This window comes from Nipponia nippon, unplaced genomic scaffold (genome assembly GCF_047370975.1).
Source record: "Nipponia nippon isolate SJK-2023a ecotype South Korea unplaced genomic scaffold, ASM4737097v1 scaffold_1, whole genome shotgun sequence".
Classification (NCBI taxonomy): Eukaryota; Metazoa; Chordata; class Aves; order Pelecaniformes; family Threskiornithidae; genus Nipponia; species Nipponia nippon.
The window spans coordinates 66,928,752-66,954,655 of NW_028262290.1; the positions used below are offsets into that span (position 1 = coordinate 66,928,752).

Genomic DNA, 25,904 nt, shown 5'->3' on the forward strand with positions numbered 1-25,904 from the left:
CATTCACACCAATTTAGCTCCAGGTAGCGCAGGTCCTGAACATAAACTCTGAGAGTAAGTGAAGAGTTTTTATCTTCCTTTTCCTCTGACAGGTACCCATATGTAGGCAATGGTTTGTTAGCGTGAGTTTTTTTGTTTTAACTTCCATTATCTCTTTTGAAGGATCAAGTGTTTCCACTTGAAGATGTGGCAAAACACAACAAACATCTGCAAGGAATTACCAGGGATTTGGGAAAAAATATGAACCCTATTTTAAGAAAACAACAATTTGAGCTATGCATTGTTAAAAGTAAGCCTGTCAGCTACTCATTTGCTCCATGGTTGCAAAGGTTGTCTGAAGAAAAGAATTGCTTACACATTATAAACAAGAGCACAAATCAGAAGAAACATTCACTAATGAGCAAACGGCATTTACCGACTGGTGCAATTGTAAGTGCAGCAACATAATTCTTTTCCCCTTGGTTAGGAATATCAAACTACAAACAACCACCTGGGGACAAATTTAGGGGGCCGTGTCCTTCAACACAAGCTTAGCCTTCTCCCTCTCTCAAGTCCTAGACCTTTACATTATAGTGAGCAAGGAAAAGGAAATGTGCTGACCAGATGTGGATGAAGGAATGCACTGTAACCCACCCCAGGATCCGATTCTCAGGAACTATAGATCCTTTCTGATCTTGCAGCAAGGAAAACAGATCAATCTTTTACCCGTCATCCTCGGTGGCACCCAGTCAGCAAAATGTCAGCATTTTGAAAGCACACTCTTCTTTTTAGTTTATATTCAACAGCGCCTTAAGCATTTTTGTTACCTTTTTAATACTTTCCTCCTTCATTTTTGTTTCTAAATTGAGGGGTATGAAAACATAGCCAGAAAACGCACTTCACAGCGAACACAGACCTTACTATTCTTACATTTTTCTTAGCAACCCATTCATAGTTACTACACTTTCCTATACATGTATGCTTTTCCACTTATTCTCCAAGGTGTATTGAGTTGACTTTCCATTGTACCATTTGTAATGACTTGAAAGTGTTTTTTCCCTTTTTTTTTTTTAAATAAGAACTCAGCTTATTTTGCTAAAATTTTAATTTTATTTATGTCTTCCTTTTTAAAATGAATATACTGTTCTGAAATCTTTTCTACACTTCATTTGTATGAGAATTACTGTATTCAATTGCTCTATCGGTGTTGCTATTCACAATAATGGGTTACAATATCCTCTCCAGGTTCTCTCCAACTTGCAGATACTTTTTGGGAATATAAGGTTTTTCTTTTTCTTGTCTACAATAATGCATTCAGTAAGTCTCTAGTGAAGTAGTATACAGGCTCTTCGTTACCTACATTTTGCATTCTCACTGTGCCTCCTCAAGCTATACTGTCAAAGGTTGCAGCTCACATAACTAAGATGACTAAATAAAGTAAAAAGTATTACAAAGGAAATATCTACAAAAAACTTTAAACTCTATTATGACCTTAAAATCTCTGGGTAATATATTTGGAGACACGGAATTTTACACCTTATACCAAACAGATATTAAAATGTCCATCCCCATCCCAGTTCTTTCTAAACACCAGATTCCTGAGGACAGCAGGAACCAACAAGCATGCCTGGCTGCTTGATGAGACACCAGCTGAGCTCCCTCATTATTGTCTGGAAAGCAACAGAATATTTTAAAGGCACTGCCTCTTAAGGAAGGCGTCCATTTACAGTTACAACAACCAGAATGCAAGTTATCCCCAGAGTTATCTCAAATCTGTGAAGACTAGGAACTCCCACACAATTTATGTCCCGCTAGGAGAGAGCGCTCAGCTTTTATTTATATGGTCCTCACCCTTCTCCCTTTCTACAGCAACAGAAACAACAACTCTTTGCAAGACCCCAGCAGGGAAAGAGCCCCACAAGAATAAGAAACGGCTGTTTGAAGCCATTGGAGATCTCATTTATGGACTCTCTACTTCAAGACAGAAATGCCATAAATTAACTCCCATTGTTTTTTATCTAGGCAGTGAAATATTATCTGTCCAATTCTCTATTACAGTGAAATAATTTCCAGACACACTGTTCCAATGGATAAAAAGTTCTAAAAAAAATCATAACTATTATGCATAAATAAGGCACATAAATAAATTGCATTTATGTAATTATACTGAATAAAGGCACATAAATTGCATTTATGTAATTACACTGAATAGGTTTTCCTTATTTGTACCTCAACACATGTTAAGAGGAGACAGAGAACTCTTCCTGTAAAGTCAGCAATCTAACATCCTAGTTTATATATTTGATCACAATGTCATAATCTGCATTTCTTAATCCATATTTCATAGAATACAATACATCACAGTAAACTTCAGATTATATATTAATCATCTTAAGTATCCTACCTTATACAAAAGGGAAGGAAAAAAGAGAAATACGTTTGCAAGAGTATCTGCCATTCCATCACCACAAAGACACTAAGAAGTAGCAAACAAAAACATTGATCCTAATAAATGGTGACAAATGGTGTTCCTCTGCAACTGTTACAGTACAGACTTCAGTATGTAAACAGCAGACTTCCCTTTTGTCAGACAAACAAGACAATCTACCATATACAAGAAGGTGAGTTTACAACATTTAATATGTTTCCATATTTGACGAAAAGATTTGCTTCAAAGCCAGTCTTCCAAAAAGTACTCAAAAATAACCATATGCCTCACTAGTCTTTTAAAAACCATTCTGAAGCAGCCCTACAAATGTAGAAAGTAGGCATAGAGGGATTACACCAAAAATTCTTTCCAGCTCTACCTGTAATACTGCTAAAGTTTATGACCTTAGTCCCTACTAGACCTTCAAAAACTAATACATTTCTTCACTTCCTGGAGAGAATTGTGTACCTGTCCATATCCACATCCTCAAGGAATCACCAGAACTCCACCATCAAGATGAAGCTAAGACTGGAAGTTCAAACCAAAGAACTCAAGCCAAACATTACGTATTCCCACCCAACACTTAAACCATTCATCTTTAATTAACAGAGACCTATTATTTCATTATTTACCAGTTCTTCTAACAAATCATGAATTAAAAATAAATATTGACATTAATTCTTTTAGAAGTGTCGCACACTGCATCAAGACGAATGGTTCGTCTCAGTATATCATTCTAAGTAACACCACCTAAAGACCACAGAAATACCCATCCAACAGATTCAATGCAAAGACTTTCTGAAATACTTCCCACACCCTTCCATTTGTCTCTGTAAATTTAAGCTCATCAGAGGCTTAAATCAGAGGCCGACTCAGAGAACTCATCTCCTTCCAAGAAGCCACTACCTCTCATTTCTCTCAGTCTGAAGTCACAGATTGTTTGGTCACGTTTCTCCACACCTTTCCTCACCTGTTTGTTCATGAACAGGAGTGAGGAGAAAGACTTATACCCCAAAACCCTGGCACGCTTCCATCTCTCAGAACCCCACCTGCCTGGATTTACTGAAGCTACTTACATCTCGGGTCCCACACGGTAGGCACAAGGCAGGCATTGGAGGAGAATAGCCAACATTGGAGGAGAAGCCAACACCTTCTGTCCCTCAGTTTCACCTGAAACTCACCAGCTGTAGCTGTCCCAGTGACCCAAACAGCAGCAACCTCTGTTCATTGGCACAGAGATCAATGAGGGTAAATCCAGCCATGTTCACACTGGCACTCAAAATGGAGTGGCTGCATCTCAGCTTTCGTTTCAGAACGGTCCTTGGCCTGGGCTAACTGGTAAAGTTTTAGTGAATATAGACCAAAAGCATGACAGGAACAATCCCAATAATTTAACAGTACAGATAATCACCCTCCCAGGCTCAGAAACCTTCTCATTATACACGGCAATACCGTCAACATCATCTTCATTCTCAGCACACGGAGCCCACCGTGGCTCCCTTAATGGGCTCCTGCAGACCACCTGGCTATTCATTTCACCATTGCAAAAATAAGTGGAAACTCATTTCTAATCAATAAAAAATTCTAAAAGTTAACACGCAATAATTATAATTTAACGTTACTGCCTGATACCATCACAGGGCTGTGGTTTAAGCCATCTGGATACATTTACTATCTACTTTTATAGTTTACACACACACAAAAAAAAAGCTATGAGTTCCTTGAGTTTATAATGATTGTTCCTGGAATAACTGCAACAGTCTTATTATCATCCATATGTACTCTCATCAAGTCGGCCTTAACGTAGCTTCTCCCTGGTAAGTATACACGGGTATGTACGTGCATTCTCACTTTTACATGCATTTGAGAATAATGTGGAAATAAAAGCTTTTAAAGGAATTAAGAACAATTACCAAATACAGCAGTGAGCCTCTGACGCTCCTGAATGCAATCTATTTAAAGCATGACAGATAAGCAGGTGGCATAGAAGAAAAGAAATGTATAAAAACTGCCCCCTCACCAAACAGAACATGAATGTATTGGAAGAAACACAGTGCCATCTACTGACAACATCGGATTTACTCATGAACGACGTCTCCCGCTGGATTGCTATCAGTTTCTCTAAGCAAAACTACCATAATCTAAAACTACACAAAGTGTCCCATGAACCAGATTGTGGCACAGAACTATACATTATATACATTTTGTTATAGTACCACTCATTTCAAAAACTTGCACGTTTATGTCCGAGGATCACAAGAGCTGTAAATGATGACCAGAAGCTACCTAGTCCCTCTGCTTCCTTCAAGGCTTTACCTCTGCCATGCATGATACACTTTTGTCCAACCCGATTTTAAGTATCTCCCATGAAGTATATTTTTGCGCCCCTTCCTACACAGCCTATTCCAGCATGTATCTCCGCTTTTAGAAAATTTTGCTAGCGCTCAAACCAAATGTTTTTGACATTTAAGGTCTAATCCTGCTAAAACTGCATTCTCCCATTCCTTTTCAACAGCCTTCCTTCCCAGCCTTATTTGCCTAACAATGCCAATTTGTCAGTCATTCCCCATTATCACAATTTACAGACTATCATTCTTTGTCTGCTCTCATTTAAAACTCAATCCAGTTTGTCTACATCATTATCTAACAGCAAGCCACAAACAGGACACAATAATCCAGCCTGGCTTTTCTGATAAGAGATGGAAAATTAGTTCATGTATCCTGTGTGCAATGACAGGTTATAAAGCCCGTAAAGCCCAGCTAAGGTTCATATCTAGAAAACCTACTACTGTTTCCTTAACTGTACAACTTCTTTTCCAAGGAAAAATATATCAGATTCTTCTGTTCTGGAGAAGTTAATATTAATTGTTACTTATCTCCCTATCTTTGCATGCTTAAGTTGCCAAAGCAACTTTTCTTTCTTTTCTTTCTGCCCCTCAGCAGCCACTAACATTTCTGACATCGTCTCGATTCTCTAATTCTTTAAGGCATCCCAGGATGGAGTTTTTAGTATAAAAAAAGTCTACAATCGCGATAAGAAAAAAAAAAAAGTACTCTTCCGCAAAACAGATTTCACCTATACATTAAGATGCTGAGCCACAGCTAAAAAAAATGTCATCAATAAGCCCTTTAAAACTTGTGCAAGTTTTTAAGTTGGCTATATAGGTGAGAAAGTATTTTCAATGCTGCTGCATTCACTTTGTCTATAAAAGACTTGTTTTAATCTTTACAAGGACTTGCATTGTTTTCAGATGTGTTTCTAAAGAAAACTGATCAAGTTCCTGTTTTTAACACTGATTCCTCTCAATGAAGTAGGAACAGCCTTATCAAAGAAAAACAACGCTCAAGAGTAATATCTCTTTTCCAAGTTTCATCAGAACTTGCAGTCTTCCAGAAAGAAGGACTGTTAGGCCTTATCAATACAAGAAACTGCACTAGTATAACTACGTCAGTACTTCTTTTTCATCTAGTTATTTCAGATTGACTTCTTGGGTATATAATCCACAATCTTTGAATCCAACTTAGTTTAAAACACGTTACAAACGCCATAAATTAAAATCAAAGGGCTTTCTTTACACCTCTGAAAAATAAGAAGTTGCTCCTTCTCCTCTGTTGTCAGGATGTAACCTACTTTTGGTAAGAACACCACCCTCCAGCTGCCTCTTGCACCTTCTGCCAACAGGATCAAACGCCCACAGCCCACCTGCAGCTTTCTGATAATCTTTAGGAAACAGTTATACTATTACTATAAAAATCTTCCACACTGAAAATCCAGTAAGATCTAACAACAAAATAAGCACCTCAGTGCTTATTGCTGACTTTAGTTCTTACAATGACTGTCTTTGAATTGGTTATGGTTTGCCACTGAATTTCCAGTATATGGCAGGGAACTTTTCTTTTTTAAAAATAAAATTTGAGGTTCACCTTCCCAAAACTAGACAGAATTTCCTTTTTATAGTGGTAATGCATTATATATAGGATATTATAAATTTCATCACTGTCACTTCATATGTTAGTCACTTTATTCACATGTTATACAGCTAATATGAACAGGTCTGTATTTGACAGTACCTTTTGTTGTGTCATGTTTTAATAAAAAAATGTTTAAATTCCAAAAAGCATTAAGAAAAAAAAATCACTTTAAGCATAATTCATATAAGCTTAATTCCTGCTTATTTATCCAAGGTTCAACAGTATTGAGCAATAGAGAAAAAGTATATTTTTTTCCAGAAGCAGCAAAGCAAAACGTCCTTGTGAAATCCCAGCAAGCCTTCCACTCACTTCAGTGGAACGCCAGCCTCTCTCCCTGACTTTAGGCGCAAACTGACCCTTTTTTCAAGGCAGGAGAAAAGCAATAAGAGTGAAAATTTTCTAACAAGACACTTGCCTAGCAACTATGAATTGGCTATTTAAGTGTGGTAATTATAGGAAGAGCGAGTTTTAAAAATCTGAGACAAGCAGAACATGAGAATAAAAACTGGTTGGTTATTTTTCACAATATGTCAGGTCAAAGTATTTAGGAGAAAAAGCTGCCATCAGTGGCAGAACAAAGACTACCGGCGACGACGTTCTGGGTAGAGGGTGCTCAATAACAAAATCGTATCAGTTACCTGTAAGGTTACATGTTATCAGCCAGTGGAGAAAATCAGTCAGTGTAAGGACAGAGTCAAAGTGAAAGGCTTGGAGTAAAGCTCGATGGAAGCATTAACTTTCTTCCTGATGCCATTCTTGCACACTATAATGATTTTTTTTGTGTAAACCAGTAACCAAGTTGATGCTTAATGAATAAGCGGTCACACTTTTTTTAAAAAAAAACAAACAAACAAACAAAAAAAAACCCAAAAAAACAACCAAACAGCGAACTCGAGTGGACGCTCGGGGCCGTACCTCATGTGCAGTATCCCGATGAGCGTGGCGGCCAGCTCGGAGGACACCCTGCCCATGATGCAGCAGCGGCTGAGGCAGGCGAGCAGGCTGGCGGGCAGGCAGGGCAGGAAGTACACCAGCTGCACCAGCCGCCGCTGGGCCTCCGCCGGCAGCAGGACCAGGGCGCCATCTAGCGGATCTGCCGGCACACGGACAGGCGATCACAACGCTGCCACCCCGGCCGCCCCGAAAGCCCCGTCAGCCCCAAAGCATGCACTGGTCCTGCACCGAGCCCGCCTCCTCCCCAGCTGCTCCCACTTCGTTAAGAGCCTACAGCACTTGCTGAAGGGAGGACAATATAACTAACGCTGAAAGGGGGGGGGGGGGGGGGGGGGAAGAAGCACTACTACCAGAAGCAGATTTCACAAAACCCAAAGCTTCTGGTCTGTCAGATTAAAGTCCTGCTGACTTGAACTAAAGATTTAGGGCCACCAAGATGACCAAGGGTCCGGGAAGCCTGCCGTGTGAGGGTAGGCTGAGAGAGCTGGGTTTGTTCAGCCCTGAGAAAAGGAGACTTAGAGGGGATCTCATCACCATGTACCAGTACTTAAAGGGGAGCTACAAAGATGGAGACCCCCTTTTTACAAGGAGTCACATGGTGAGGACAAGGGGTAACGGGTACAAGTTACTCCCAGGGAGGTTCCGACTGGACACGAGAGGTAAATTTTTCACCATGAGAACAGTCAATCATTGGAACGATCTCCCCAGGGAAGTGGCTGACTCCGCTACGCTGGACAATTTTAAGACTCAGCTGGACATGGTGCTGGGCCATCTCGTCTAGACTGTGCTCTTGCCTAGAAAGGTTGGACCAGATGATCCTTGAGGTCCCTTCCACCCTGGTATTCTATGATTTTAATCTCTTCACTAGCCCATAGGAATGACACACACAGTTCATTTTAACCTTTATTATAAGAGATTGAACCAATCTCCACCCCCGCCCCACACACAGACATCACGCTCACCTAGGAAACACCAGTATTTTCCACCTATTGCAATTTCCCTGCCAAATGATGGACAAAATTCATCATGCTGTAGTGTAAAAGTCTTACCATATATTCGAGCAGCAGTGGCTTGTAAACTTTGTAATAGTTCCTTGTTCGAACGAGAAGCAGCAGAATGAATGATATCAATCAGCTGATTTGAAAGCTCAGGGTTTCTCAAGCCAAGCAGAGCAAGCTGCTGAGGTAAGCCAGCCAACCAACGAGACAAAACTTTACTTCGACTTCTAAAGGAAGAGGGAAAATTAGTCAGGGGGGGACGGACTACAAGAAAACAGCAACAAAAACCCCACTTACTCTTTCCAGTCTTGACTAAGTTGCTTTAATGTCAGGTTCAATTAAATGACAATAAACTGCAATACTGTTATTTGCTGAGAATATTTCACCAGAAGATCTGAGCACAATTCTGTGCTACTAGGGTTACATCAGAAGTATTTATTTGATCCATAGGCTTTGCACTGCATATTTTCAACTCTCAGAAAATATCTGTGTGAACTGATCATATGCTGGCAAAGCAACTTTTCCATTTATCATTAGTTTTATCAGTTTATATTTAATGAGTTATGAGTCAGGCTAAAAAGCCATGAGACTACTACACCCTGAATAATACCGAACCCCCCAATCAAGCTACTACTCTTTACACTAGACTTTTAAATTCAATTATACCTTTGCTGACGTCTTGCTTGTCAATTCAGATACAGCTTAAAGCAGAATGAAAAACTAGAACTGGTTGCTTTAAATAGGAGTTGATAACATTGGTTTACTTCCTTGCCCTGTTCAACTGCTACAGTAAATCAATTATTTACGTCAACCATAATCAAATTTCTCCCCCCACCCCCTCCCCAAGATCCAAACCCCTTTTTTGTTTTTTTTCAGGCATAGTTTCATTTCTTAACCAGGAGCGATGGTTAAAAGAAAAGGAACAATATTAAAAATGAGATTTAAAAATGTAAACAAAGGTGTTCAAAACAAATTCTATACTTACATTTTTGTCCTGAAGAAATTAACTTGGGTGATTAGAGACTACTGTTTTCCCTTTTTTATTTTATTATATTTCTCTTTATATCACTTATAAAGAGTAAGTACTGAATTACTGTAACAAAGGTTTTCAGGAAGGTCTTTTACTAACATTTTCCAAATTCTACAGTAAATTTTTAAAGTGCAATTTAATAATTCACACTAATTAAAGTAAGGCTTCCTGAATCCCATTTATAGTTTTACCACTGAATTCTTACGGCACACAAGCAAATTACTTCAAAAATGGCTCTCCTAAAGGTGCTACTATTAAAAGACTTTCTTAATAGATCTGCATATTCAAAACACCACGAAAAACTTCAGGGACCGAACCAAATCCTCACTTTATGCACAAGCTATACAGAGCTGATACAGTCATTTATTTTCCCCTGAATATCAACACAGCTAATGACTCAGCTGCACACTCCAAATGTAGAAAACACAATAGGAAGCATAAGGAACAACTGGAAGAATAATTTAGCTGAATTTGCAGGATTAGCAATTAGAAAAGGAAACAGCGTTAAAAAAATCAGAATGAAGAAACGTCAAGAGAGAAACTTTCTACCGTGACTTTTTAAAGCAGAATTGCACTTCAAAATTTAATAGCTGAGCCCTCAAGGTTAGCTTTCACAGTACAGCTCTACTAAACTACCACTTTGCTCCTGCCAAAGCCAGACACAGCATTACGGGTATGGCCTGACCACTACTGACCAAATACAGATATGAATTTTAGTCAATCTGCTGGCCACGTTCCTCCTAGCGTAACCCACGGCAGTTTGCCTTACACTCATGGCAGGAATGCACTGTTAACTTACATTTGGCTTAGCATATACTGTAAGCCCCAGTTCCTTTTTTTACTAGTGCTGCTGTTCAGCAAGCAAAATATTAAGAAAACATCCTGCGTCAAACACTCTCCCCTTGTCCATGCGGCCAGTCATTCATCACAGAAGGCTATTGTGCTGGTAAAGCATGATTTGCTCTTGCATACATCCCAACTTATTCTTGATTACCTGCTTGTCCCTTCCATGTTCAGAAATTAATTCCAAGTCAAGAGGCTGCATGATCTTTCCAGGGACTGAGCCGAGGCTCATCAGCCTGAAATTCGCCAGATTCTCTTCAAGACAGGTTAATAACAGTCTTCTTCCAGTCACACAGAACCTCCTGCAGTCACCATGGTTTTTCATGTATGACAAACAACGGTCACACTTTCACACGAGACAACTTTTTCAGCCTCCCTGCATACTTGTCTGGGCCATGGATTTCACTACATTCAGCTGATCGGATTCTTCACTTGCTAAATTTAAAGAGGCTTTTCTTTACATAAGATCTTACTTGTCCTGCTGGAACACCTAGCTTTCTATTGACTTTATCCAGAGCCTCAAGCAAGCACAACTGAGATGTTTCAGTGAATTTCAACATCAGCGGAAGGAATCCATAGCTTAGGTTGCCCCTGCAGCTCTTATAATTTGGGCTTTCTTGGGCATAAGTAACTACAAATAAAGTCAACTGAATGAGGTATCAAATGATCTTGTTCAAACATTATAATGCTTCCATGTATCTTCTGCTACAGTTTAGTATCTTTAAAAACTACACTTGCTTTTTTCCCCACAACCTTAGTACACAGGCAGCATATAGAAGGAGAAAGATCAATCACAGGATTATTGTTTGCAGCTGCCTGGTTGAATTTTACATTAAAAAAATCTTGTCAGTTGCTAAATGCACTATTATTTTTTTTTTGTACAAATACACCTTTTCCTTCTTCTACCATTCCCTCAGGCAATCCAGTTCTTCTGGTTTATTTCCCATTTCCTCCGTTCAGGTAATGCTTCTGAACTATATGTCACCAGGAATTTCCTATAGCATGCTCCTGCTTTGTGTGCCGGTCATTAATGTCAACATGAAGTTTAGCTCCAAGAGAGCTCTGAGGAACTGTATAAGCAGACTCTCTCCAGTTTTACCACTCCCCCTGTTGTCACCTATGTCCTGTATCCCACTGTACACGTTCCTGTTTTTTAAGTGAGATGCCATCTTTTATACCAAATCCAGATTGCATTACCTGCCTTTAAAGGTAATAGTCAAAGTTCTTACTATCTGCATTTTCACACACCGGTTCTCTCAAGTCTCTGGAATAAAATTTACCTGCTTCTCCTCTTTTGCATTCATTTGACAGCATTCAACTCAATTTTGTTTACAGCACTGTTGTTTCCATATCTGAGGACTTTGACCATGCCTTGTGTTTGACATGAATTATAATAATCTTCATTGAAAAACGTGACAAGGTATTATTTATATTGAAGGACAACCTGAATTCATCCTAATTTCAGACCCACTTCTTCCCTTATCCTACAGCGTGATGGTTAAGAAGCTTTTGCTGTTCTCACACCCCATGAAAAAAATAATTCAGCTTGACATTTAGGAATTGCTATTTCCAACCTGCTTGCCAGAAAAATAGGAATGAAAGCAGTTTGCTTACCAATTCCTTTTTTCCCATTCTCCATAAGTGCTGTTTACTGTAAACAGCCACTAAAAGCTGGTCAGGAAACAGCAAAAAAAATTTAGACAAGCTCTTCCCTAGCCTAAGAGAAATTTTCATTTGTATTTATGACTTTATTCTCCAGACCTCCTTCCCCATTCCAATCAATTGGCCTGTTCATACTTCAGGTAACTTCACTAATTAGGTTTTTTCTTTCCTTTAAATGTCTTTGGCGCCGAGCTTTAAAACTTGATAACCTCCATTATAGATCAGCTTTTATTTATCCTTTCTAGCTCAAACTGAAACAATCTTATAGACCAATCTTATCTTCCGTGGGCTGCAATTTCTATGACACCCTGGCTTATCAAATCAAGTATCATTTATAAACCAAATGCATTGCATCAGCTTACTACTAAAGTGATGATTACATGAAAGAAGCTGCTGAGTGTAAATCAAGAAGTTCAAAGTAGGTCTTTGTAGGCATCAACAAGAGTATCATAATGATGATAAAAATTACTTCATTTTCAAAAGACCTTACAAAATCCCTCACCAAAAACTTTTTAAGGAAACTAAGTATCCATGACATAAGAGGGAAGGGCCTTGCATAGACAGATTGTGTCTAACAGTAAGAAAAGCCTGGAAAAGAGACAACTCAAGTGGGCAAGTTGGAGGTAGGCTCAACATAGGTCTCAAATCACTTGACATGAAAACGGTAGATAGGAATAAAACATTTCCTTTCTCTTCCCACAGAAGTAGTGGGTGCTGGTATCAAATGAAGCTAGAAGGAGCCAGGATCAAAACAAACAAAAGGAAGCTGGTCTTCAGACAGCTGAGCTTTGTCACTCCTAGCCAGAGGATGCTGCAGTTGCTTTTGATTTAGACCGGTCCAAGGAATTACCAGAAAAGCTCATGGAAAAGACATCCACTGAGTGACATTAACACACAGAAGTTCTGTGCAGTGAGGAAGCATAGGCTTCAAATGGTTGGAAGCTTAGAGTACTACAGAAAAGTAATTCTGGCCTTCTTCCTATAGCATCTCACATAGGTCAGAGTTTAAGGCACGCTGTGAGGCTAAATAGCCTTTTAAGTCTCTACTAGTATATATATGCACATGTGCATGGGTATACACACACACACAGTATATGCATATATACACACACAATGACTACACATGTGTGTAGCAATTAGGGGTGAACATAACTAACATCAAGACCAAAATATTAATTCTGAATCTTGCAATAAATCAATCAAGTTTTCTTTCACAGGGCAACAATAGGCCAAAAGCTCCTACCTAGCCTTTGAATCAGATACACCTAAAAAATAAACAGCTTCACTTAAATGTCCTTGGAAAATGTTCCAACATGAATTCTGCTCCTCTTAGACTGCTCTTGACAAGATTCTGAGTTAAAAAAAAAAAAAAAAAAAAGTGAGAGCAGCAGTCACAGGAGAAGCTTTGACGTCAAACTGAATGGAATAACATCAATGTCAGCCGGGATCTACTGCGCAGTCCATGTCTTGGAGAAATGAAAAAACTCACTTGTTTCTAAAGGAAAGAAATGGATCAGTACAGTACAAAACATTATGTCATCTTAAAATGTCTTGTCAGACATAAGTACAATTATTCTCTTTGCAAAGAATTTTTGAGGTTTCATTCTTCTGTTACTAAAAATGTCACAATTCCATGTAGAAGACTGAGAGGAACTGCAGGAAAACTACTGCTATTTGCAACGCCTAAAGATAGAAATTTAAAGCCTTCTAGATAGTTAGACAATCACATGAAACTGGATGAAATGCTCGAGATTTCCAGGTAAGTACGTAACCACTGTTTTCTGTAACTCGGGGAAATTAGTCAGTATGAAAAAGATCTCTTTCACTCTGGGTGAAAAGTGGAGGAAAATGGGCTATTCCCTAACCTTTTTCCTGTCTTTCCAATTCCCTATACTTTTTATAATGTTCATAAGGTAGCTTTAAGTTATTTCTGGCTGTAGATCTAATTACATGTACTCAGGGCATTACCACAGCATAAGATTTAACAAAGCAAAGGAGTTGCAGAAAAGAACAATCTTCCCAATGCTTGACTCTGCTAGTGGATACCAGTACTTCTGGGGGCCCCAGTTTGATTTTCACCTAGTAGCAGAAACAGGTATCACAGGTATGATCTTATGTCCCTTTGCAGTTCTCAAACGAGGTAGGATTAATGCAGCCTGATCTGTGTTTAAGGATTTTACGTAGCTGGAACCAGATGACTTGGCTGAAAAATGCCTTCTGGAAAAGTTAAGACTTGGAGACAATTTGTACAAATCTTATGATGAAAAAGTGTAATAATAGCAATATAGAGAATAATCTCCTCTTACTTGAAGAAAGTCAGATATCTAATACATGCATGAAACTGGGAACCCAAAAGGACAAGAATAGTTTCTTAAACCTAGTCTCTGTAGAACCACGCACCCAAAACAATTGAAGCATACTTTTCTTAAAGAAAATAAGTACACAAGGCTAGACATGCACTACCAGAACCACTAAGTTCCAAGTCCATGACCTCAGGCTGAAGTAATGGAAATGCTCCATGGCTATAGCTGCACAATCGTGACACATCTACTGACTACCACACAGTCAGTACCATTGAGCTTGCAACAATGTACTTCAAGTTAAATTTTAAATTATTTAAGATCTACCTAGTACTTATGTTAAGAAAAAAAGACAACTAAAAAGACAACTAAGCTAATACACATTTCAACTTCACAACTCACAGAGAATCTAAACTTTAAAATTTCAATGACACAGTGCCAAAACAGATTCAGAATGAAGTTTTATAACTTCGACATAAACATTCAGTATTCTAACTTTTGAAATAAATATACTATGTTGAAATGAGAAAGAATACATAAATGGTTTTTACCTGATTCTTTGAGTCCTCAAATCTTCTTTTTGGTAAACTCTGCTAAAAAATTTCAAAAGCAATGTACGAACAGGAAAGAGGAGATTCCTTTGCTGGTATAGTGTATATACTGCTTTTATCAAGGGTTCTGTTGCCACTAGAAAGAAAAATATATAAAAATCTGAAGTAGTGCTTCTTAATATTCTGATTTTACACATACATACACACACACACACAGAAGAGCTATCATCTGTATATGCAACTATCTACATTTAACTCCACAGGGAAGCACCAAAATGTTTTAAAACAACTACTGGATAGACTTCTAAACCATTGAAACACCACCTTCTGGTGTAGCTTGTGGAAGAGCCACATGAATGAATAGAGACCACATGTAAGTGAAAACTTTAGACCTTCTTGAAGACAAAACAGCGCACAGGTTGCGATGTAGCTGAGAACCAATAAAGTCCTGCTTTCCACTGCTGTCTTCCACATCCTTTTCCACTAGTGCAGTAACCTCACACCGATCTTCTCTTTTCCTCCTCACCTATGTGCACCCAAACCTCACTGTCACAGTGCCTTCAGTTCTCTCGATACTATCCCTTTCTCCCTGCCACACACACCAGCCTTATCAGCTCTCCATGTCTTTGAACCAGCCGGCTCCAAATCACATTTCCTGATTATCCAGAAAATACATACCTCACGAGGCCACTGGCAAGCCACTACAAAGAGAACTGCTAAACTCACACTGCAACCTTTTCTTCTCTGAAGGTCTCATCAGCTACATGTTATCACTAGGCTTAAAACAACCTATGTAAGTTCTACCCTGATGTCAAAGTTAGATAAAACCAGCCAGGAAGTGCAGAGGTTATTATAGTAGACTGAGAAACAGACCAAACATTTTCTTTGGAAACCAGATGAAACCACTGGATGTAAAAATTAACAAAGCGTGGGGGGAGGGAAAAAAAAAAAATCATACAAACATCTGAATTCAGAGAAGACAAGCCTGGAAAGAATGGGGAAGCATCTGAAAAGTTGAGAGATATATAAAGGATATGAGACCTGGCTCAATTTGCCTCAGAAGAGCTTGGGGTGCCAATGAATTAATTTCTGTCAAGATATACTTAAGTAGCAGCAATCACTTAATTATCTTCATAAACCAAGACTGGGAAACCTTTCCCTGTCCATTCAGGTGTACAGAGCAGTCTTAGTAAGTTACGTGTTCAAAAACAGATATAATTGTGTTCCACACTGAACAGAGCTACTGCCCACAGAGACAAGAATGCTCCATACTCAAAATGATTCTGAATCCAGTCAAGGGCTGGTCTTCATCAGTAAAACTCTTATCAGGGAACATATTTAAGTTATCTTATAGGGATTCTCACTAAAAGACACACTATAAAAAGCACCTGAGATGCCTTGGTGTGACAGATGCACTCGACCTCTTAACCAAACTAGCAGTAGTTTGGTACAGGCTCCAAAGGAAAAGGCCTAAGCCATTAACAGGCCAAGAACTCCTCTGATTTCAATCTGTTCCCTGAAAACCCACAAAGGAGCAGAGTGACACGGTGAGCATCCATGCATATGAGCTTGGAAAACCGATCATGCGATTAACACATGAATAGCAGGTGGCTTTTCCAAGACTCATTTGTCAAGGAACAAAGAAAGTTGTGGGTACAACAAGCCTCATGCCTACCTTTCCCATCACATGTAGTTTGACTACAAGCCAACCGCTTTATTCCATAAATACGACAGCCTGAAGTGAGACTTTTTTGAGCTCTCCCTGCTAGGCAACGTGGCTGCATGGCAGTGATCTCCCCTTGAGCCAGGATGCCTCTCATGGTTGCTCCTCAAGGCAGAGAGACCTTTTACCAACAGCAGATCTTTGGTAAGTGACTGATACCACACATAACTTTGTAGTATGGTAACTTTGGTTTGTGCCTTGGTAACTTTGAATCGTTGTTCAAACGATTGTGCCGTACAGTAATAGAGTGAACCTTGCCATCGAACTATGTTAAGTCACACTTTCACAACATCATATTAAAACTACTTTCGCTAATAGCTTTGATGGTGATTCTTTAAGTGATCTAAATCGCCCATGCACGACACATGGTCATACTCAAGCATAATACAGGGATCCATTTAGAAGTTGAAATGTAACATATTTCTCAACAGAAAAATACATCAAATATTAGAATGGATTTTAATTAAGTTCTTTTCATTGCATCAGGAGCATCAACTTACTGAATTCACATACTCTTCAGGCAAAGATTCATCTTGGACAGCGTTTCTTAAACAGAACACTTGCTTATTCTTAACTGAATAACAATTATACCTTTATGTAGTTTTTAGCTAATTAATGAACTGTTAACTGAACAAATATAATGAGAAATAAATATTTTAAGTGTGTAGAACACTCAGCCACCTTCCAGTAACTCTCTGTGGCACATTTAGTAAAGCAGGTCCTACTATTTGAATTGCTTCATGTGAACAGGACAAGTTTAAAAACAGAGGCAATTTAAAAATGTATTCTTAGAAAGTAGTACTTAAAAGGCCCACATTATACAAACTTCCAAAATGTGGCCAAAGTCCTCACGATTTTTAACATATTTCAGTTTTAACTGGCACATGACAAGGCTCCTTCTGAAGTGACTGAGTGTACTCTCGTCATTACTTGAAGAAAATTTATCAAAAATACAACTAGCAGACAAGCTGCTGCTAAAGTCATACCTGAGAAATGCAAGAAAGAAGCAGACCTCCTAATTACAGAGAGCAGATCCAGAGTCTGATCTTAAACAATAGAGAGAAGTTTTCAGATGTCACAGCTCGAAGCTCTTCTAGACATCCACAAAAAGGTGCATTTCGACCCAGCATAAATAGCTACTCAAAATAGGGAATCCTGAAAAATGTGACTGCAAAGATACCACCATGCTTTTGTGGCACAAGGCGCAGGAGAGGTTGACTATGGTCTTATTTAATCTCTCATTCATTACCTCTTTGTTTTTTCTATCTAAATTTCCTCTCTTGTGATTTCCATTGTGTTCTAAAAAATTTTTGATTGTAATAGTTAATTTTTTCTTTTGCATCATCTTCTAAAGAAGACATACCCTCCCAGGCCCTTAATCTCAATGTCAGATAGGTTTTAAACAAGTCAGAGTTATATTTTTGGTATATACCATCTTTTGCAGTATTATGTGACACAATAAAGTTCAGAATTTCTAGAGCACTGTAAAAAAAAAAAATCAAGGAAGGAAGCTTTTCTTCTTTCACAGAATCACATAATGGTTGAGGTGGGAAGGGACCTTTGGAGGTCATCTGGTCTAACACCCCTGCTGAAGAAGGATCAGCATGTCCAGACAACTTCTGAATATCTCCAAGGATGGAGACTCCACAACCTCTCCAGGCAACCTGTGTCAGTACTCAGTCACCCTAACAGTGAAAAAGGATGTTCCTGATGTTCAGGCAGCATCTCCTGTGTTTCAGTTTGTGCCCATTGCCTCATCTTGTCACTGGACACCACTGAAAAGAGCCTGGCTCCCTCCTCTTTGCACTCTCCCTTCAGGTATTTACATACACTGATGAGATGCCCGAGCCTTCTCTTCATCAGGCCGAACAATCCCAGCTCTCTCAGCCTTTCCTCATAGGAGAGATGCTCCAGTGTGTTCATCATCTTCATGGCCCTTCGCTGGACTCTTTCCAGTATATCCACGTCTCTCTTGTATTGGGGAGCCCAAAACTGGACACAGTACTCCAGGTGTGGCCTCATCAGTGTAAAATAGAGGGGAAGGATCACCTCCCTCAACCTGCTGTCAACACTCCTCCTAATGCAGCCCAGGACACCACTGGCCTCCTTTGCTGCAAGGGCCCATTGCTGGCTCACGTTCACCTTGGTGTCCACCAGGAGCCCCTGGTTGTTTTCTGTCAAGCTGCTTTCCAGCTGGTCATCCCCCAGCAAGTACAGATGCATGGGGTTGTTCCTCCCCAGGTGCAGGACTTTGCACTTCTTGTTGAACCGTCAGCCCATTTCTCCAGCATGTCGAGGCTGTGTTTCCTCTACAGCTAGTAAATGAATTTTAATCTGACATCTAGTCAGGCTTTTAGTACTGCACAAGGATTATCTTGAAGGGATGAGATACATTTTCCACACAAACAGATACAGATTCGTGAGGTAAAGAATTTCCTACTTGCAGTGAAATTCCTGAACCTTTACAGGATCAGCAGACAAGATCCATACATATTAATCTTTTGGAATTTCATTTAAACTTTTTTTAAGCTTATTTATTTTCTACATTCCTGAGGAAAATTACTGCACTAAAATGGCCACTTTGGTTAGAAAAACACCAGCCATTATCCACTATCTGGTAAAAGTTTGTTAGACAAAGGAAAAATCAATGTGTGAAGTATCTGATTTAACAGTGTAACTACTTTCCTGAGTAACAGCTCCTTTAGCTCAGCTGGTGAGACAGGCACATCTCTGACTGTGGACTATTATTTGCCTTCAACAGGAAGCTAAATTTGGAGTGCAGATAGGAATGATTACTTGTATCCTTGTCATCAGGGACATAGGAATAGACAGATTCCCAATTAAAATGGATTTCGAAGGAGATACAACTAACTGCCAAAATATATTTGAGGGACGTTTAACATCTTTTCATCTTACAACACTAACAATGAAACCCGCTGCTAAGGGCAATGCATTTTCTATAAACTCTACTTGGCTGCACGGCTGTGGAATTCACTTTTACCAGACTGGTAAGACACAATAGACCCTTGCCACCTTTAGACTTATTGAAAAATTCCTTTCTTAAAGAAGTCCTACATCAATCACTTAGCAGACATGTCAACCAAGGTCTCATATGGAACACAACCAAGTAGTACTTGAAAAGCAAAAAGAAAACCAAAAAAATAAAAAACCAAACCCAAAATACTGTACTGGTCCTGCAAGTCACAACTGGAAATATGTTTTCTCTTGGAAAAGGATTCAAATCAAACACATTGGAAAATATTCTACAGCAGCTTCCCTCAGACCTATCGTGGCATTTCATGTCATCACAGAACTATAATGGTCATCTGACAGTGCTCAAGGGAGTCTTCCAGCTACATTAGGCATTTTAAATAAGGATTAGAATATTAATGTATTATGCGCCTCTACATCCTAGTAATTATTTTTTTCAATGAAGAAAACTCATCTTCCTTTTTATAAGAATATCTTAAGAAGTAAAAACAGAAAACAGATACACAAATATATTAATACTTTACATATCAACAGTATGAATCCAACAGCATTCCTAAAAATCAATCAGTTTTCAATGCTATGCGCAGGGATATGACCATGAAATTCAATTTACCTCTATAGACAAAATACATTATGATGTAACAACTGAGGATATAAGATGAAGTGACCTGAAAACACTAGAAGAACTCACGCTCTTTGTCAGTGCATAATTTCGCTTTTCAGGAACTACTCATATCTTACCTTTGTTTTGCTGTATTTGCATTAGCCTCCAAGTCACACCAAGCAATCTGTTCACCTGCTTGCTATTCAGCTTGCTGCCATCCTGAAGAGTATCTGTCACAAATTTCCTTATCATATCCAGCCAACCAGAATCCATCTGAAGTGTTGAAGTGCTTGCTAGTGAAACCATTATGTCACACAAGGTTAAGTTCAGTAAAAGATGGTCTACGATGTTTGAGGATGTCATACAATACTTGTTGCTAAGGGGAAGAGCGGGAAAAAGAAAAGAAAAGAAAGATTTCAAAAAATATTTTGTGCCTTTTAATATATATTACTTTGGTAGAAACTATACTATGTAGAAAAAAAAATTCTAAGTGTTAAGGTTTTAAAGCCAATATGCATTTTAAAAGTCTTCATATTTGACATTTGGGTACTTGAAAATTTTTGTTTTGCCACCAAAATGTCTATTTCTCATATTTATAGTGGCAGCAGCAACTGAAGGTCTAAATTGTATCTCTGTGGCTAGTTTCTCCTGTTTGACATTTTTACTCTGGCCTAGCAGCACTTTTAGGTGACTGAAACCAGTAAAGGAAGGCTTAAAAAAAAAAGTAATCCTTAGTTTCAGTCTCTTCTGTGAGGAATCACGTGGATTTTGTCATTATCACACAATGACAAAAAGCAGCATGAACAGCATAGAGAAACCCATTTATGTACTTTTTGCCAAACTCATGTGGAATCAGAAACACATTTTTCACCATCACAATATTCTGCAGGACTACCCTGTTGCCCTACTGAGGTTTGAAAGACAAAATTAAGGGATGTCAAGAAAGGAATCGAGGGTATTGCAGCTTGACACATAATGCTAGAACTTCTCTACCTGCTGATTAGTCACTCACAGTATGGGGAAAAAAAAAAATCACAGCATTTATCTACAGAAAGCTGCACAATATGAATGCCTACATTCAGAAAACAAAGTAGAGCTCCGAAAACAAAATGAAGAGCACTTCAACCTGCACTAACACAAGTGTAGTCACCCTTCAGTTCAGAGCCAACCATTACAAAATGAGCAAATAAATCTCAACCTGTGGACATCACTTACACATGGCATAAATGCTAATAACTTCTTCATGTTCAGAATATATAGGTACTAAGCACTATCTGTAGTACTGTGGTAAATTTCTGCAACATTTTGCAAACTGGAGAAGGAAGGAAGCCTCCAAATGTCATGCAAGGTTTCCAAATGCAGGCCTTTAATCCAATATACTGGTAAGCAAGGAAAACAAAAACAACTATTTCTATTTTCATGGCATAAAGCTAAGTTTCCAGAAGTCTTGAAGTAACAATGAAAATAAAAACACAAAAAAAGTTTCACAGTGTATTTCTCCTGCATGTACCCAACAATATATTTGTTTTAAAGTGCAAGAATGAGGCAAAACTAAAGTACCAGAGTGAAGAAGGATCAACAGAAATATGGCTAGTCGGGGTGTCACCTATAATACAAGATGGCTGCATCCTAACTACTAATTCTGAGATTTTTGGTTTCAAGGAAGCGTGTTCAGGTCAAAACCCGTAAAAGCAAAACACCTTTTGGCTTTATGAACCCAATGGGTAAGACTTAGCTGAAATGAAAGCATTTAACAAAGAGCTATGCTGTACCTCTGATCTGTGTGCCCTTCCAGGAAGAAAAAATGCAACAGTCAAACTATCAAATAGGATTTCAGCCTCAAGTATACCTGCACCATGGTAGACCCTTACTATAAAAAGAGCCTCTACTACTACAGCTCGATCTGCAGTGGCACAGTTTGCAAGTATTTGAAACCAAAATAGATACCGGCTGATACCCATTGTACATACACCAGTGTTTTATATGGACTGCAATGGCACAGAATGACTCCAGAACAGACTTAGCGTGAATATAGTTTCACATCTGGGAGCTGAGAGGGAAGACAACCTGTTGCTGGCCTGTACCAGAATAGAATCTGTGCACCCACTCTGACAGCTCAATAGTGAGGAAATGTGTGAGTGTGTGACTTCCCCTGCTCCAGTACTGCTTTGCCATACAGGACAGGCACAACGTGTCCCATCTCCTCTCCTAGCTGTACTTATCCAGCCCTATAATACAACTATAGAAGAGTAGATGTGGGTGAAAAAAAAGTTTTGACTATGTTTTGATGTAGTTTAGCAATCAACTGAAGAAAATATGCAGAAATATGAAACTAGTCAGACTAACACAAATCACCATTTAGCAATGTGCAAATTCCAGATCAAGCATTAAATAGAATATTTTCATTTCTCTAAGACAGCATTTTAATTTCTACTGGAAGCTATTCAGATGACTTCCTATACAATACTTTTACAAAGAACAACCAAAACTTCTCAATTCAAAGCAATGCTATCTTCCAATAAAAACTTCTCTACAGATCTTCAAGGAATACACAATAAAAAAGTTTTCTTTTCTAACATCAGAAACAATACTGGATAAAGCATATGACTCACATTGTCTCACTTATCTTATGAAATTAAAAGCTGTAACATGACACTGATTTTATTCTTACCCTTTGCACGAATCTTTCTTTTTGTGCTTTACTGTTTCTTGTAAAGAATACGGAAAATGACGCATGAAGTGGTGCTTGAAATCAACAAGGTAATTCATTCGAAGCCATAGTTCCTGTTAAGGAAAGCAGAGGATAGACAGAAAACATGGTAGTAAGTGAAATAAATCAATGCAATCATCTTCCAAAATCCATTATTGGAATCAATGAAAAACAGGAACTTTAGCTTCTGTTTGCAAGTTTTCGTATGTATTTACTTTCAGACACAAATGTGAAGTCCTGTGCATGAACCTGAAGGTTCACCAAACAAGGGAGAAAAATTTTAAGTCAAGGTTGAGCGAAAATATTTGATCCAAACTGGACCAGTATATTTTCTTAGCACATACTAATGTGGGTATATGGAATATTAAACCAAGTAAGTTACAGATGTGAATTGAAAGTGCTTTTATATCAATTTATCAGGGTGCTTAAAATCAGAGTGAACACTAATTTACTTGCATTGACTGTCCCGAGTTTTCCATTAAGACATATTCTGACACTGCCTTCATCTTTCCCCATTATTAGTGTACTTGTAGTTCAAAGCCCACCGACACAAAACATTTTCCAGTAGAAAGGCTATCCTTAAAGAAAAAGGATTTTTTTCAATATTTAAAAATAATATCACTTTGTGGGTTAGCAGACACTCACAGTCACCATTCCACAAACTGTCCAGCAGAACTCATCACAAAAAAGCCTGCGCTGCTATCAAACTGGTCAGGCAGAATAATGTTTTTTGATATTCAAGTATTAAGAACAGAGAATGATCGTTAAACTATTTCAAAGATTAATAGGTTTCCACTAGGCATATTCATAGTGGTTCTCCAAAGTGTCTCTAATAACCACTTTGGCCTGTAAGCCCAAGGGCTATTAAATAAGCAAAGCTTCCATTTGCAAACTGAGCCATTTGAATGCATTTTATATATAAAGGTGACTATAAAGGGAAAAAAAGATAAACAGTTTATCTTATCTAAAACACAATATGGTCCAAAAAAAAAAAAAAAAGTTGTATGGACATCAGATTTTTTTTTTTTCCCCAAAACATCCTAAGGTCTTAATGTAACTGCGTGTACCTAAAACAGCTACATCTTGACACAGGAACGCTCTTTTCATGCGATGGAAATGCAGGCACCCTATGGCTAAGGGCAGCAGCTCTGCAGCACCCTACAGAAAAAGGCTAGGGGCAGCAGGCTGCCACAGGTATTTACAAGGCCAACGGCCTGCTTTGTGCTGGCTTCCGAGAGGCCTTCTAGAAGAGGGGAAAGGGGAACAGCATGTTTTGTTTGGACACACTGAATCCATCCCTCGGGCTGTGTACGTTGGATAACTCTGGTCTAACACAATGATTCCACAAATGATTTCCAATAATTATTCTATACGTAGATTGTTTGTTTAGCAAGCGGACCTACAGTCCTACACACAGGTAAAACAAAGACCTGTCGAGACATTCCTTCCAACTACTCTCAATAGCCAAAATGGAAAGAGAATAGTGTTCTCTTCCCAGTTTGCAAAATCTTTGGAAGAGCAGCAAAAGTTACAAAAAACAGCAATTCATTTATCAAGGACAGACAAAATAATTATGGCAAAAAAACTTCAAGGATATTTTCCAAAATTCTTATTGAGGTTTTGATTCGATGTCTTGTGATACTACCAATCATGACACAACATAGGTTGCACCAAGCAATTACAGGATCTCATACCACCTTTATCCCCTACCTTTCCAAGGGTTTAGGTGTTGTTCATTTCCACCCTCCCACCCCCATAAAATTTTTCAACACATAAAAACCAGGAACAAACACCTCCATCCTACACTTTGTTCAAATTTATACTCTAGAGGTTATCTGGGAGACAAAACGCTCCTCTTCTCCAGTACCACTTTCAGTTTCAAAAGCTTTTGTGCTGCAGTCTGCCAAGAAGGATTCCTGGAGACTATCGGTGAACTCATCGCTCAGTTCAACAGATTCTTTTCTAGAGTGAAGAGACTTAACAAAATCCAAACTCAAATTCTACTCAAAACCTCGGCTTTTTCTCCCTGAATAAAATATTTCTACTGCCTCCAATCACCAAATCACTAGTTTCCCATCAAACCAAAATGAATTGTCATTATTATGCCACTGATCACTTCTCCCTTACCATTTTGTATGTCTCATCATGTCGCTTTGTGAGTTTCCACAATAAATGTATTATACTAAGCACTTGCTGCATAAGCTGCTGAGATTCTGATTCCAAAAGGTTTCCAAGAATGGGAGCTGATTGTGCAGGAGATGCTTCAATCCAGCACTCAATCAGTAATGGAATTATTATCTCAATAAAACCTTTTAAGTTTTCAGCCGAGGACAGGCCTTTTTCTGCACTGTCCATTACACTTGCCAGAGACCTAAACAACAAAGGGGAAAAAAAAAAAAAAAGAAAAAGAAAAAAGATAAAGATCACACCTTTAAAAACAGATCAGAGCAATACCACTTTCCTGCTTTCTGAATAACAGGAAAAATTACTTTTTTCATACATTAACTGGTTGCTTGCTTTCTTGCTAGATATTTCAGTAAGGCAAAAAGGGAGTTCAAACCATCCACAACAAACCTGCTCCTGAATCTCCCTGCAAGTTTGTGTGCTTCTGTATCAACTTCTTAGATTTCAGTATTTCTTTCCCCATTATTATATGTAAAGTCTATAAAGGGGAGAAATATGATTTGCATCATATCACCTTCAACCAACAGATAAGAATTCACTGTACGTGGCACAACAAAAAAAAAAGCTTTAAGTTTTAAGCTCCTTGAAGGAAAATAATGAAACTGACTACAAAGTATTGTCAAATGCATGAGGTTTATTACAGTTAATAACCATTTACAGCTCTAATAAACATACTGGTTGTTCATATTAATAGAAAAAGAAAATCAGTCTGCAAAAATATAACTTTCATTCCCACCTGATGTTTAACTATAATGCTCTGGAGAGCAACTAGCTGGAAAATTATTAAATGATCTGATAATGAAGTTAAACAAAAATTATCAAAAAAATGAAGATATATAGTTTAAATTAAAAGAGCATCTCCCAAAAAGCAAGAAAACCAAGGACTCCTTTTACCCCCCCTTATAATACACTCTGTTTGCATTTCAAAAGGGATTATCAGCACAAATAAATTCAGGCAATTTTTATCCATTTTAA

At 38.5% G+C, this 25,904-nt stretch overlaps 1 protein-coding gene across 1 annotated transcript in view; it reads right to left on the minus strand.

Moving 5' to 3' along the window:
- The window catches only part of TEX10 (testis expressed 10), a 63,390-nt gene that overhangs the window by 26,127 nt on the left and 11,359 nt on the right, over window positions 1-25,904 (minus strand). Inside the window, exons 5-10 of the mRNA XM_087758337.1 lie at window positions 24,873-25,116; window positions 22,707-22,819; window positions 20,173-20,411; window positions 14,718-14,853; window positions 8,383-8,558; window positions 7,295-7,472 (exon numbers count right to left, since the gene is read on the minus strand). Coding sequence (XP_087614463.1) covers window positions 7,295-7,472; window positions 8,383-8,558; window positions 14,718-14,853; window positions 20,173-20,411; window positions 22,707-22,819; window positions 24,873-25,116 — 1,086 coding nt within the window. The remainder of the gene's footprint in view (window positions 1-7,294; window positions 7,473-8,382; window positions 8,559-14,717; window positions 14,854-20,172; window positions 20,412-22,706; window positions 22,820-24,872; window positions 25,117-25,904) is intronic.